The sequence below is a fragment of the Dinoponera quadriceps genome, unplaced genomic scaffold (assembly GCF_001313825.1).
Source record: "Dinoponera quadriceps isolate SergipeBrazil2010 unplaced genomic scaffold, ASM131382v1 scaffold1872, whole genome shotgun sequence".
NCBI classification, from domain to species: domain Eukaryota; kingdom Metazoa; phylum Arthropoda; class Insecta; order Hymenoptera; family Formicidae; genus Dinoponera; species Dinoponera quadriceps.
In genome coordinates this window covers 1,687,465-1,703,377 of record NW_014555944.1, presented here as the reverse complement: position 1 = coordinate 1,703,377, position 15,913 = coordinate 1,687,465, and the positions used below count along the sequence as shown (strand labels likewise).

Sequence of the window (15,913 nt, the reverse complement as noted above, 5' to 3'; positions counted from 1 at the left end):
GGTGTTGTCTGCAACCGCTAATTTTTGTTCAACGACAGGAATCTCACGAACTGTATGAAGCCGTAAATTAAAATCGCACGAAGCTCGGGAAAGTTTTAATAACTTTCTGGAAAAAAAGAAGACACGCGAAGGTTTTCCTATAAAGTCGGTTTGCTCGAAATGAGAACCGTAGACAACACTTAAACTGCAGCGCGTTAACCCAAATTCCAAATAGCAATAATAGAAACGCCGGGTAGTACCGTCGCCATTAAAAAGATCCGCCGTGAGACAAAACAAATTACCGCGCGCGCACTCGCAAGAATCGTAATTAAAATACACGTCGCGGGCTACCGGAAGCAATAAATGAAAGCGGACGTTCCATTGCGTGTCCGGTGCTTTTACCGTAACGCCGCGAGAAGATCCGCATTTAAGCTCGGTCGTTTCCTTCGCGCACCCAGTACGGAATTTCCCTCGGAGGATCGCTAATTATCGACGGTGGAGACCCGCGTCGAGCATCCATCCCTTCGTCTCGCTTTCCTACTCGCCCGTTTTCTCCAACAATGCGACAGAAGGGGGCGACCCGTTTTTACGGTGACGGTGTGTCCGTTAAAATACCGCCGTTAAAAAAACCGCCGCGGCTCATTAACTGGCGCCGGCTCGCTCCGCCGGTTTCCACGGAACACATTTTTCCTGGCTGCGCGCGAACAGCGCAATAACCATAATCAACGGTCTCTTCTCTCTCTCTTCTCTCTCTCTCTCTTTCTCTCACTTACGAGTAACCGCGCGATAAACTGCTCCGACCGCCGGCGCGACGCGGCGTGGCGCGCCGTTTTCCCATCGCTTTTCTTCTCGTTTTCCCGCGACACGCGACCGGCCCCGGCAGGAAAATCCCCACGATAAGCCGCCGCGAAAGTTTCTTCCGGCGCGCCCTCGTTCGATTTTATCGTTCATATCGCGCGTTCTTGAGAAATTGCGAAAAGTGTGGAAGGCAAACGAGGCCGGCCTTTGTCTGCTTTCTAGTCGCGGCAAATATTTAATTTTGAAAATTAAAAGCGCCCGTCTTTTGAGTGGCTGTTTACAAAAATTGGATTGTACATGTCAAAGATGATGACACTTGCATACGAATGTTGAGATGTGATATTTGCTTAATAAATGAACGTAATAAGAGAGGATCGTTAAGAAGGGATATTATAGCCATAAACGAGGTAACTTAATTACCCTCAAATGAAAATCCTCGACGTTTAATTTTAATGACAGCTCCTTCGACCATTTGTCACTGTCGCGACTTTTTTCGTGTTTTTTCAACGTTAGAATATTTTGATAATTAAACTGCCTCTCAACCTCTTGACACGTAATAAACTTTAACGTTGCTTAGTTACGAATAAATTACACACGTCATTATTTGCATTTGCTTTGACGAGCTTGGTTAATACTTTGGAATTTAATGAATCGAATTTTTCGACTGCGTCAATGTTTTCCCGGAGAGGTCTAACAGTGACGAATGATCGGTGTCTCCGTACGACACGCGCATCCATCGCGTCGAGCATAGTCTTAGAGACGTAGTCGAGGAATATTTCCCGAGAGGTTTACGCGACGAGAGTATCCAACTGACATGACGAAGATCCATACAATTACACAGACGTAACGTCAACTACCATAATTTATACGTGCGCCGGTCAGATCGTGACAATGAGACGGTATGAAAAAAAAAAGAAAGATGAAAGATGATGATCCATTCGTCGCCCAAGAAAGACGAGTGGTCGAGAATGCTTCGCCGCAATTTACAAGGGAAACGGAAAAAGAACTGATAAGTCTTTTAACCGTCATAATATTTTTTTTTTCACTTTTTTCCGCTCTAACATCTTTTACGGTCTTTTGTTACGGTACGTGTGAGGTGATCGACATCTCGTCGTTCTCCATTCATGTGGAGCTATCTATCCGTTGCACGCGTGGCAACATCGTGACCTCAGTGCGAACAGAACTCTCGACCATTGTATTAACTTACATTTTTTCGACGTAAAAGAACGCGCCAGTGACTTTAGAGTCGATTGTATAATACATTGTTCCGACAAATTTTTTTCACGGTGAATTCATTTAAAACGACAAAAATGTAATTTCTGGAATTTCATTATTCATTCCAGCGTTTTAATATTTATTAATAAGAATTGGAAGGAAATAAGCGATTCATATTACTTCGTATTGTTTTTCAATGGTCACCTTCTAATGCGGAAAGGCACGCGTGCTCTTAAAACAAATTACGTGACATTCAATCCTTCGAGTGGAATTTTCTCAAAAGATTATCTGAAGCGGAAAAAATGCTCCCTGGAATTCCACCTCATCACTTTAATGTTCGTGAATGAGAGTTTGAAGAAAATGAGGGAAATCGTAGCACACACCGTGTCGAAACTCGGGCATCGCCAACCGTTATTGTTGCACAATTCGCTAGAATGTTGCGCGAGCCGGTTAAGTTCATGTCCGCGATTTCCACCCAACTTCCACCGTGGAAAAGGAAATAACACGTCTAGAAAAGAGTACAGGCGCCGTGCGAGTACGGCGCGAAGTTGGAAAGTGGAACGTTCTAGCGAACGGTACTTTTCTATCACTCCTCCTCTCATCGCATCTCTCTTCCTTCGCACGCACATTTATAAATTACGACCGGTGAGCGGAACGACGACGCTTGTAAGGCGAAGGGACAAGGGGTGGGAGGGGAGGGAGAGAGAGAGAGAGAGAAAGAAGAAAAAGAGGCGACGACGGTGTTTCGAGGCAACTCGACGGAACCGGACCGAGGTAAGAAGAAAAGAGAGAAGATAGCAAAGAAAAGAGAGAAAGGGAGGGACGCATAGCTCGACGACGGCCTCGCGGAGAGCCGGATCATAAATGGACGATCGAAACGAAAGGGAGAACGCTCGAGGAGAAAAGGGAGCCTCGGATGGAGGTGAGCAGACTCCCTCCTTGTAAATTGCGCGAGATCCGCAGGTATCCACGAAGACGGGCCGAGGTCGAGCCAGCAATTTCGAGAAAAGTATTCGACGGGCACAATAGGAAGGCCCGCTGATTCGTGAGTAACTTTTCCACGACTCCCTTTTCTATCAGTTCTCAAAGCCGGCCGAGTTCGGAATTGCTTTTATTCGCCCAAAGAGGATTAGCCTTAGACGTTTTCAACAAATGCATATAATTAGCATTTGCACAGCTGTAACAGCGTGTGGTCGTCCTCGAATGTTTGCGTTGAAGTACGGATTATCGCGGACTGTCTTCAAGGTTAATTCTCATTTATGGACGCAAAAGATACGACAAAGCCAGCGTACTCGTGATTTTCGATAAAAAAAAAAAAAATCGCGAAATTATTGTCGAGATGATCATTGGTTTCAAACTTCTGCGATATCGTATTAAAAATTTTATTCGAAACCGATCCCTGAAGAAAAATTGCGTGCAAGAGAGAAAGCAGTGCTAAAAATGAAGTGTCTACTGCTAAAAATCAAAATCTGCGTAAATTTGGTCCTAAAATCTGGTAGATTATTTAAATCATTTCGGAAAAATGATGGAACGCAAAATATATAATCTCTAGATTGATAAAATATTAATAAGAGAACGATTCTAAGCACATTTGATTAAACGCGAAAAAAATATTCAAAGCACAATCTGAAATTGACGTTACAAATGCATGTAATAAGACTGTTTAATATGTGTATTCGAACTGCTGGTTTCCTTGAATTACTCATAATATTCTTAATATCTAGTTCTCTAGATTCTTCAGCATGATTCACGCTCATTACGAATTGACGAAACCGCTAATGATTCAACGCTGACGAATTCGTGCATGCTGCATTCTAGTTCGTTGAGGCGGACATTACAGGCGGATCGTCACCGAGGAAGATCGTCAGGTGTGACAAGCTGGATACGCAGGAAACCGCATCGGTCGAATGATCGTGCGGGCAACAGGACGTATGTACTGCCCTCGCCCGAACAAAAGAAGCCCGTGGAACCCGTAGGTCTGCGTGTATTCATTAGCCTCTCTACTACGTGTGTTATATCTGCGTTCTTCGCCTGTACTTAAAATAGAACGAAGTAGCCCTATTTATTGGTATATCGGAAGTGAAAAGAAAAAGCGCAGGTGCAAAAAGTGCCGGTTACGGCAGGAGGGCAAAAGGAAAACTGCGGATGCAGAGAATGCGCGGTTGCGAAAAGGGGAAGAGGAAAACTGCAGGTGCAGAAAGTGCAGCTACGAAGGGAATCCCGAAGGCGGAAAAAGCGGCCACGGACGGTTGGCGGACCGTTCCGGGATTCGAACGAATCCACGGACGCGACATTGCAACGAGGGGATGCGCGGCGTTTCAAATTCAAACTCCCGCCGCGTGACACCAGACGCCTGCCTGTTTCGAAGGCGAATTCAAATTCATGGATAACGCAATAATGGCGTCGGTTGGCGTCGGAAACCTCGAATTCCAGAACGGTGTAACGCCGGCGCGGTTAACCACCTGCTGAGTGTACTCGCGTGCCCGCTTACGTGCCTCTCTTTCTATCCTCCCTCTCTTTTCTATCTCTCTCTTCCTAACACTTTCTACACCGAAGTACGACGGCGAACGGTATCACGCGAGCGGTCCCGTGGGAAACCGCGCGCGAGATTCCTCCGAGGGGGGCGAATTCCGCGCGGTGCACCGGCGCATTATCGCACGTCGGATATTTTCGAACGTACCTGTTAGTTGCAGCACCAGAAGGACGGCGATCGGAACGATAAGACGCTCACAGGCTGCCATCGTGACGCTGACCACCTGTCTCTTTCCACTCTCCTCACCGACGACAACAGTCTCTCTCTCTCTCTTTCTTTCTCCCGTTCGTTCACACACCGGTCTCCGTGTTTCTGTTAATCTCCGGTCGACACACGTTACGTATCTCCGATCACTGACACCACTCGCGATCGCGTTGTCGTCCCCGTGTTCGATCAACGACGGATCGAACGTACGTAGATGATACAACGCATCCGAACAACTTTTACTACCGACCGACTACGAACACGTCACGACGTCGCGCTGGCCGATCTCGAACTGTGGCGGGGAGCGCCGCGTACGTGTTCGGCACGACCTTCGGCTGCGCTCGGCTGATTCCGCCGACCACGTGATATGTCGGCACGCAGGTACGACTACGTGACGATGAGTGGGAAGCCGGCCGATTCGCGCGCGCGCTCGACCTTCCCCGGTCAAATCTTTCCTCGATCCTGCTTCGTTCTTCCTCGACGATCTAGGAATAACGAAACTTCCAATAAGTCGACTTGATATTCCGACAATGTTTCAGACTGAAACACCTTTGGTCGAGATCGAGCTCACACTTGACTCGAGTCGTGCATTCGCGAACGCCTCCAACTTTCGCCGAGGTCCCGGAAGCTAAGGGCGAGAATGAGGTTTGTAACAATGTACTCCGCGCGTACGCTAACACCTAACCTAGCGGCACGAGTATGTACTTCTCGTTGAGTAGAGGCGTCTAAGGTAATAGATTTAACTGCGTGATCGATCGTACTCCGAGCCCTCTTTTGCCAACTTGGTTTCCGCACGTGAAAGAGGTTAGCTGCCTTTTGTCGCCCTTCTGTCTAAAGCGAGAACTAAATCGCGCGTGAAAGATGTGTTATTTACCTGATCGAGGATTAAATCGCGCATTAGCTTAGATATACACGTAGGGGTCCCGATATTGGCGCGATGCCTTCCATATATCGACTCTTCCCCTCGATCGGCCATTTATTTCGCCTCCTTCGAACGTCGCTACATCGAACGCTCGTAAACACGAGCGTAACACTTCACCCAAACGAATATAAATCTTCCCGGCGGCAAGACTTTTTTTACTCATACGATATACGCGGCAATCTTGTTTTCAGAATTTGTTTCGCTGTGTGCTCCAGCTACATGTGCAAAAATCGGCGATTTATGGCAACGACGGTTTATCCAGTTGCAATGCACAACGTCGAGTATCAACGTAATATACCCCGGCAATAAAAATTCAACGCTATCTAATCAGCTCAGCGGTGTAAGGTGAGAAAAGACGAAGGTTGACAATAAGCAGTTTAATGAAACGAATTAATGAAACGAATTTCGATAAACGTAGTGCATTAACCTCAGCTACGTACATTTACCTTTGAGTCCTTAACTCATCCTTGGGATTGCCTTAACTTTGTCGTCCTGTCATTTTCGTTCCAATTGATATTTTTAAGCTTGCAATGTGAGAATTGGAAATGGAATAAATAAGATGTTTGCGATATCAGGTCAAGAATATGATTTGGGTTTAAGCTAAACTTATAAAAAAAGAGATATTTTCGGGAAAAATGTTCAAATAGCTTCGCAAATGCGATTTAGGAAAAAGTAATGTTCGTTCGTTGTAACGGACATCTGTTACTTAAAAAAACACGTAATATGCCATGTGAAAACTGGGAAATTGGAAAACATTCAACGACCTATTGAACCGGAGCTAGGATTAAAAGAAAAACGGAAATTGAATTTAGTGAGATTAGATTTTGGTAGCATTATTATTAATTCTTCGGTTCGATTAACTCTCCTTGATTCGGCGAGTATACGTCTCTGTTCGCTGATATGTCACATACTTTAAACATTGGTACTTCAGCGTGTCTCTTCCTCGTCAACGAGGCTTACGATACGTGACGTCGAAGAGAGCTCTCTTCACGTATCACGATAAGCGACGACGAATGTTCGTCGTCGTCGACGCCTCGACTCCCGATGATTGATAGCGTGCATCCATACCTACGTCGTAAACCAACGTAAATATTGCCAAGGTGTTAACGATAGGTCCGTAATTGCGTGTCCCAGGTACACAATTACTCGGGAGATGAGAGCTCACGGCGCGCGAATACCGTGGCTTATTTCGAGTTTACTCAGAGACGCGTTTCCGATGGAAATACTCGGAAAATCGAGGTCGTCGCGATCGCCACGCAGAAGAAAGGACGACGACGGATTTTCTTCGGAAAATAGACTGAATCGCCTGAATAAAATCCTCGATCATCCAGCTGAATTATTATGTTAACGATAGTGAGCAGGTAAGTTAAATCGCGATGTTATTTTTCATTTTTCTATTTACTGAAAACATTTGCACGTATTATTATTATATTTCACATATTATACACCGGGGAAAAAACAATCGAATCAAATGCTCGTCCAAATAAATGTGTTTGTTGAATAAATTACGTGTTAAGGCAAACACGAGTTGCGTCATAATAAACATGATAATGCAGTGCGTGACTAATCGTAATCACTGAATCAGTTAATAATTTGTTACTTGAATAATTTGTAATATTGTAATAATTTGTAAATTACACAAAATGGACTTGTATAATTAGATAATAGCAATCATAATAGTACGCATCACGTAATTACATGATTCGTTCGGTCGATTTCATATTTGTTTGTACGAATTTGGCTCATATAAGCGAGGTTTTGTTCATTCGATAATTTTTTCTCTCAATGCATATGTTATCATCATATATATTATCATACGTTGTTAAACGATTAGAATTCATTAATATCATCTGAGAAGTTAGTCAGTAATATTCATCACAGTCTTGTCTGTTTTTATTTGTTAATAGTCCTTTTTTGCTTGATTATATTAGATTCGGTTGACAAACAAGAATCATAGATGGACAAGCGTGGACAAATCGTAGACAATCGATCACAATACATCACTAAAAAAAATACACAGTCAGTGATGCTCATGACATTATTGTTTTCTTGTGTTTTTTTTTTTGTGTTTGTTTCTAACTTTTTTTTACGGGGTGGGTTTTACTTTTTTGTACGGGGTTTTACGGGGTAAAAATAATTTTTAATTAAGTAATAACGGCTCTATTTGGTTTCAACCAAAGATCTTATTTTTGGACCTACAAGAGCCTACAAACATGGATGTCCTAGTGCGATTTTTAATATTATTTGTGGGTAAATATATATTTAGTTATATACTAAACGTCCGTCCGAATTTTCCTTCGGTAATCGTATGCGGAGAAGTAGCATTTTCATGTTAAACCGATCACATTTATTCCCAGATGAATAATTTAGATATTTCCCGTTAACCCGTATTCCCATAGCGTGACTTATATTTTTGATTCTTATTATAGTAAACGTTGCTAGTATGAAAAGGTTAGTTCTCCACATACAATTACCGAAAGAAGATTTGGACATGCATTTAGTACACAACTAAACATGCGGCTTTCCACAAATAATATTGATATTAACTATATTAATAATAATAATCGCACTGGGATATCCGTGTTGAGGCTCTTATACGCCTAAAATAAGTTAAATTTTGGTTAGAAATAATTTTTTTTTACAAATGGACGAAACGTGGACGAACGAGTGAATTTTATAAGAATTCGCATTTCAGGATGCTAACTTCACAAATCTGATTTCGCCGTGTCAAATCGGTCAGGTTCATCAATAAGGATCTCGATTTTCCGACTAATGACTTCAGTTCTCGAATTTCGAAGTGACGCTGCTCCGATACAGCCCCCTGGTATCCTCTCTGCCCTTTCTCTTTTATTTCGAGAAGTATACAAACCCTATCACCGGTAACGGCTTCCACCGCATCTTACTCTCGAGAGGGTCGTCCTTTTTCAAATAAACCCGCCGACCCTCGCGTGGTTTACGGGTTGGACCCTTGCGCCTTTCGTGACGCGAGAAAATGTACTCGTGCGTCCAACGACGATCCAACGCTAAAGAGAGGAGGAGATGCAGCCGGTCGACACTTCGCTTGTTTATCATTTGTCAGCGAGCTGTTTACAACGAAGTGGGTTACAATCGTAGGCAGGAGATATTCTCGCGTCGTCTTTTTCCTATGTCGTGAAGTCAAGCGGTGACGTTTGTACTGTCCTTCATCACGACCGCGGGTTGATCGATCGTCCGGCGATAGAGAAAGTCTATGCTCGTTAAGGGACGATTGATGCGCTTAAGTCGAAAATCGAGCGAGCGGATTTTTATTAAATTCTTGGCAAAAGATTGCGGTCGCGCGACGAAAGCTTTGTCATGTGAGCGAGCGGGTCGTCGATCAATCTTCTTCTATTATACCGTCGCGTGAAAAGTTGTATGCAAAAGTAATTCAAATGTTGCCCGCGACTTTAATATTTGCATAACATTGTTTACGATTCACTAGCGAAGCGTCCGCAAAGATGATAGATCGCAATTTTCGCGCAGCGCCTGCTAAAACGCGCTGCCAAAGGTTTTACCGCCTTAAAGTCGCCCCGCAGAAGCCGTCATGCCGTTTAATGCTTTCCCGACGGCTTAGCAAGCGCCGAAAGTGGATCTCGTTTTACCGAAGTGCTCGGCGTTCATAACGATGGATATTCCTTGCCGCAATCACCGCCGTTTTAATCAAATATCTGAGCGCTGATAACGTTTCGTCGGTGATTCGTAAAATTTATATCTGTCTGATATTTCTGATGTGATATCCCCGTGTTTCGGTATTTCGGAAAAATAGCTCGAGAAATGGAAGTGAAATAAAAGTTTCATGTACAATTATTAAATTCCGTGTACGCTGATTGTCCGGCTATGTTTCCGTCGCTTTCTAATTGTCTCGTTTTAATTTTCCGTTGCAGCGTGTTGCAGCGACAGGGATTAATAAACCGCTCGTCGCCAGATCGCCGATCCTCGCAGACGTCTGGACTATGAACGGTCGAGAGGCGAGAGAATAGGTGAGTCGAAAGCACGGATAGCCGAGAGAGTGAATGGATAAGAGAGACGGAAAAATAATGCGAGAATGACGGATACTCTAGGTTAAATAACGCCTCGGAGCGCTTGTATCTTCTACGAGCGAGCCGGTTATTAAATACTTAAATCTTCCTCGGTGCATAAAGAAAAAAGAAATGATGCGGCGAGCTCGTCGGAGGAGTGAGAAGTAGGGGGGGGGACGGTGGGGGAGATGCGAGAAATAAATTTATGAGGGACAAGCGATGCGCTGTTCTTCCTCCTCTCTTCAACGGCGGCTCGCTACTAAATTAAATATTTATTCCGCGATCTCTTTCGCCGTGGGGTCGCGACGGTGGAATCGTCTCGACAAATAAACGGATGTATTTCGTTTCGTCGAGTTACCGATCATCGATCGGCCTTCGCTAGACGGGAGTGCGCGCGAGACAGTATTGAGATTCAGTATTTCAACGCGCAGCCGATCGTTCGCGTTGAAATAGGTTAGCAGTCGACGAATAGGTTAGCAGACGAACCACAAGATATGTGTATGAAAGACCGTGACAAAAAGATCAAGGGGTTAAAAGGACCTTTCTAACGAAGAGAAAAGAAAGCGGCTTACGAGTCAGATTTTTACGTCCCTAAGCAGGGAGATATTCAAAGTTACCCGAGGAAATGAAATCGCCGGTCTGTGGAGAATCAGAAATCCGATTTGGATGATAAGAGAATCCGCGGTGTAAGAGATTGCGAGATTCAAAAATTTCATTCATAGATTCGTAGATTCTCTTCTGTTCTAGTTTGATTCAGACGGCTGCTTCGCAGGCCGTCAATCTTCTTTTCTTTCTCCGAGTATTTTTGGATCTCACGGAAGTCGTATCGTCTTTCAATTTGTACACATTAAGAAAACAAAATTAAGTTTCAATGTAGAGAGTGCTTACCAACACTTTCCTCGACGCAGAATTGCATTTAAATGTAATTAGCATCGCACGACAAAGTTCCGCCATGTAAAGAAAAAAGTAGAATCTTCGCTTGCAAAGCGGAGAAAGATGTGAAAATATACGAAAAGACGGCGTAGTCGAAATAAATGTTCGCGATGTATCATTTCGGATATCAGTCTTCGCGGAGGCAACTGGAAGGAAAGTGGATGAAATANGGGGGGGGGGGGGGGGGGGAGGGGAAGCACAGCTGGCCGCAGTTTTATCCCGCGGAAAATTCGGATTCTGCCGGAAACATAGCGAAATACGCTCTTATATCTCTGCGCGTTGCAACGACGTCTCATTTGACGTCTCGGCTTGGAGCTTTGCGTCTCTTCCTAGTACGCAAGGAACTTACGGTTGCAATCTTCCATCCGACTTGGTCCGCGAGCGGTTAACAGCGAATAATTGTCCCGCGACAGGCACAAACAGCGGCTGCATCCGTCGCGGCAATTGTTCCGTCGATCAATCGCATGAACCGTTTGAACCGCTTATACGATTAAGCTGCCAACAGGTGCGCGCGCTCCAGTCAAGTCACGCCATCGTGCCGATTGTAATTCGGTCGACCATTGATAGGGCCGAGAGGGGTTACGATGTCAGAGACAAGGAGGGCGAGGAAGACTGTTGGAAGAGGAAAAAGTCTCGCGACGCCGAGCGAGAAAATATATGATGAACCCGATCCTCCCCATCCGCATATCGCCCCCTCTTGCTCCCTCTACTTCCAGTCTCTGGCCTCCTTTTCTCTCGTTCGCTTGTCCCGTACTATGTTCGGTGTTTGCGGTGCGTGTACGTGCGTTCGCGAGTCTGTGTTGGAGCAGGTTCGCCGGCGCCTGAAAGGCAGGCAGCCAGGCGGGCGCCGTCTCTCGAAAGGGTTTCGCGTTCTACCGACGAGGACAGCGCCCGTCGTCGCCGCTCATCCGAGAGCAGAAGCAAGACAGATAACGAGCGGGGGTGGATAAAACGGGACATCGAGGACGAGGGTGGTCGAGAAGAGCGGAGGGATCGCTCGGTGCAGCGTCGGAAAGGAGGTTGCGCCGATGCACGACGCCTCGAAGAGACCGTATCGCGGGAGGCAACAGCCTGGAAGACGACAGCCCGGCAACGTCCTCGGCCCGGCTGGGTAGAAGGCCGCTCGAATGCCTGAGAAGAAAGGACGAACCGGCGTCCCGGTGTTTTTTGATGCCGTGCACGGACCGCACCGGGATATGAAAAGCGCCCGGAGGCTTTGCATGAAAGTACGCGAAACTCGTTAACGCAGCAGAGGTAAATACACGAGGAGAGAAAACGAGAGAAAGAGAGGAGGAAGCGAGTTGGAAATAAAGAGGAGGATGCCCCGTTTCAAAGGGGGATTCCTTTGATGCCCGGCGTGTTTGCCGCGAAATAAGTGTGATTACTGCTCAATCGTTCAGCAAAGATTTGTACGGATATCGATATTGTAATTTCAGATATTGACGAATGTACGTTATCGGTCGGCGATATTGCTGAATACGCGGAAACTTTTAATCTCGGCTCGCTGAATAGGAGTTACATGATCACGATTTTCCACATTACTCGTCATAAAAGTGCCTCGTATTATCGAGAAACTCGACAGCTGCGAAAAAAAAATATTTCAATTTAATCCGATTGGATGAGATGGGAAAATATTCATGTTTGCCTCTGACTAATTAGATAATCAACTCGTGATAAAAACGTCCGATATCCTCCCTTCGTGTGTCGCTACACATATCGTATCCATGGTGGAAGCACAAATACCTATGTACACGTACGTTGTTACTAACGACGTCGTTTTCCGCCGGAATACCGCCATAAGCTGGAAAATAAATCTCAACCCCCGCGGTTATGATAACGTTCCATCGGTGCGTTGGTAAGAGGCCGACAAATCGTTTCGCCGATCGGACCTTGCAGTACGATTTGTCAGAAGCGAAGCACCTTCGACTGGTGCATTCGAGTAATAATACCGAGCGAACGTATCAATCAATTCATTGTTGGCATCGAGGTTCACGATGCGGTGTCAATTGCGGAAGGTATTCCCCCGCTTTCAAAATCTATCGCTCATCTCGCGGATCAGCACATGCAGGCGCGGCTATACATATCCGAGTTCCGATCGTCATTAAAATTCCGAAGAAGTCCGTTTCGATCCCGTTGGATAAGCGAAGGGCCGAGTGCAATCTCATCCGCGAGATTCTCGCGAGGGAGCGAGAAGCGGAAGGAAATCGAGACCGACTTTCCCGAGGAAAAGCGCGACAGGCACGCGGTAACGGAGTTACATTTATTTGGTTCCCCGAGCAGGAAGGTGATATTTTTCCAAGGGGGAAACTTTCAAACGCCGTCGGTGACTGCTTCTTGCCGTAAAAGGGCGGCATTGTGTCCACGCCTCGCCTCTCTCGGCTCCTCTCTCGCCCACCTAATCTCGCCTTTCCCTTTCTCTTCCTTCCTTACCCTCTTTCTCCCTTCCCCTCCCCCACTCTCACTCTCTCTCTCTCTCTCTTCTGATCTTTCTTTCTCTTTCGTTCCTTTCGAGAGCATAAACACTTCGCAACGGCCGGAAGGTGGAAGTTTGGTCTGGACGGAGCTGTGGGAGGCGAAGAGGAAGCAGAGAGAAGGACGGGCGGATTTATTTCTCGTCCGCTTCGTGCGCACCGATAAGACGAAGGAGACGTATGAGAGCCCGTAAACCCTGAACGTCGCTCGTAACTTACTGATTGACGAACCGCCGATCTCGAGTCGGGTTACGAAGCCGTGTTACCCAGAACTAAGAGGCGAACTCGCAAATCCGTCTGCCGGTCGCCGCAGAATTTCCTGCCGGACGCGAAAGACGTTTTCACTTATTTAGCTCGCTGGCCTTCCAGGTCGTGACACGGCAAACCGCGCTTCCTGCTCCCGCGGATGCCCGTGGATTAAAAACCGCCGCCTTACACGAGGCTTTACATAACACATAAAAGAAAAAATTATGCCGTCAGGTCGGCGGATTATGGTAATTCGGGGAGGGGGAGGGGAGGATGAAAAGAGAAGAGAGAGTTCGGGAGAGAGTCTGACGGGATAAGGCGCGCTGTGCCGCTTAATAGGAGCTACCGCGAATAATTTAGACCGCAAGAGGGCTCACTGCTGCGGCCTGCTAAAAACGTGTCCGCCGGTTTCTTCCATTTTGAATAACCGCGAACCTACGTTTCTCTCAAGAAGGATCGCGTGAATTCTATATTGAATTTTGCACCTTTAAGAGAGAGAGAGAGTCACGTCGAGAAAACTAAACAAGCGGGATGTACAGCGACCTGCAGCAGTAGACAAGTTTTCCTCTCTTGAATTTCGAGGCAACTACGTGTATGTCGTAGTTTACGTTGAATAATAAAGAAAAAAAGAGAACGTGTTCTTAATGTACATGAGTTATTACAACATTTGCGCATGTAGCTCTACACGTAGCGAGATTCTGTAATTAATTAAGAGTCGACTTTCCTCGATAAGATTCTCATTATTGATTTACATCTATTTTTTTTTTTTTTATCACGACACATATCGAATCTTGACTTAGAATTCTTCATCTTTTCGTGGAATAAATGTGTGATTACGCGTAACAAGATAACGGCGCTTATAGAAGACTGATCATCCAAGACCAATCGTCATTGGATATTCTCTGGCGTTGATAATGAAATGTCGAAACGTTCGTCGTTAGTTGCATATGTTATTCGATGCAACTGGCGGTTTATCGTAAATTTAATATGCTCGCGATATCCCGACGAGTCTGCGCGACCTGAATTAGTAAATATTATCGTTGCCAAGTTATATGCGTTCGCTTGGAACACTCCAAAGGTCCGATGCTGATGTATGGTTCTGAGAAGCGTGCCGAGTGCAACTGATAATTAACGGTCCATTCGGATATGCGTAACCGCTATTCGAGTTGACATTGACATATCGTTCGCGATCTCTCGTGACGTCGCGGAATATTCAACGTGACGAATTAATTTTGCGTATAATCGTGGAAAAGGTGTCCGCTGATTTTATATCTATTGACCACGACGAGAATCGCACATTGAAGTATGGCGTTAATTATCGCGCCTGTACACCGCGCTTTCATTCCGGAGTTTGCAATTTTTACTCGCTTATCTTAGATAAACGACTATAGGAGAAAGAAAGAGGAAAGCGAGGCAATAAATGGCAATAAATCTTTCGTAAGGAACAAACAATTTCGTAATACGAATGTTTTAGTGTAGTTGTGTTTCCCGTGTAGCTTATGTTGTGTGATTCACGCGAAAGAAAAAGTAAATCTGAATCATATTTTGACAAAAACTTAACTGATACGCTTTAACATTATATTATCTTGCCTACCACATTAATATCGAATGATGTGAGAAACTGTATGTCTGTCCGGGTCGAAATTTTGGTTCTATATTCTGCAAATTTCGCCAAATTTCACGAATAGAGAATCCCGAAACACAACTCTATACGGGGTACTGTTCTATTTGTTAAGTTACAATATTATTTACTGCCGTTGTCTCCCCGTTGAATCTTAAAAGAAGATTAATATTTCGGGATTATTTAATATTCGTTTATGTCAACATTCCGCCTGCATTTAATCTCCATCTTTTATTGAAAGCTTGATTTATTACATATTCGTATTAATGGACTATTATTTGCCTGTTTGAATCAATATTTCTTGCATGCACCGAATAGAGATACAGATTGACGAATAATCGGACGTTCATGAAACTATAATTATTTGTCGAACAATAATGGACTGAAATATCGACCTAAATTTCAATTCAAATATCTCTTTATTCTCGATAAATTCATCAAATATCAATTCAAATTGTAAATCTTCCGTGTAAAATCCTGTATGAGATCTTCTTGTATAAAACATGATTTTACACACTTCTCCTTATTCTATATTTTATTTACAAAACTTTCGTTATCGTTGCACAGCTATTTCGTGACGCATTTTGTCTGTGCAAAGATTTGTAATGCATGCGTTATGTCTGTAACGCATACGTTAAAGTTACAGAATAAGAACGCTGGAAATATATAATGCAACGTTGCTCGCATCCTTCCTAGCTTCCTGATTCAACATCTTGGTTCTAAGTTATTCCGTCATGGTATTCCAAATACTTCCTCGTGACACTGGTGTTAGCATTGATATTCGCATAGATTCGTTCGAAAAAACGTGTGTTAATTAAGCGACGCCAACGAGAGGTTGATTCATTATTTCAGTAGCCGGCGAAATATTTTAAATTAAAATATTTCCTCGACTCTGCAACCTCTCGTTGGCATCGTTTAATCTAACGATTCGAATTTTTAATTCGATTGAAATAA

The 15,913-nt window shown here is 44.7% G+C and overlaps 1 protein-coding gene and 1 long non-coding RNA gene across 2 annotated transcripts in view; one reads left to right on the top strand and one right to left on the bottom strand.

Annotated features, from left to right (window-relative positions):
• The window catches only part of LOC106745934 (fasciclin-2), a 105,778-nt gene extending 100,766 nt beyond the window's left edge, over positions 1-5,012 (bottom strand). The window contains exon 1 of the mRNA XM_014621971.1: positions 4,673-5,012. Coding sequence (XP_014477457.1) covers positions 4,673-4,733 — 61 coding nt within the window. The 5' untranslated portion in view covers positions 4,734-5,012. The remainder of the gene's footprint in view (positions 1-4,672) is intronic.
• A 191-nt stretch (positions 5,013-5,203) lies between these two features.
• On the top strand, positions 5,204-6,982 carry LOC106745915. The gene is made up of 3 exons (XR_001374566.1): positions 5,204-5,374; positions 5,843-5,996; positions 6,786-6,982. It is a non-coding gene; the product is annotated as an uncharacterized LOC106745915 (long non-coding RNA).
• The last annotated feature ends 8,931 nt before the right edge of the window (positions 6,983-15,913 follow it).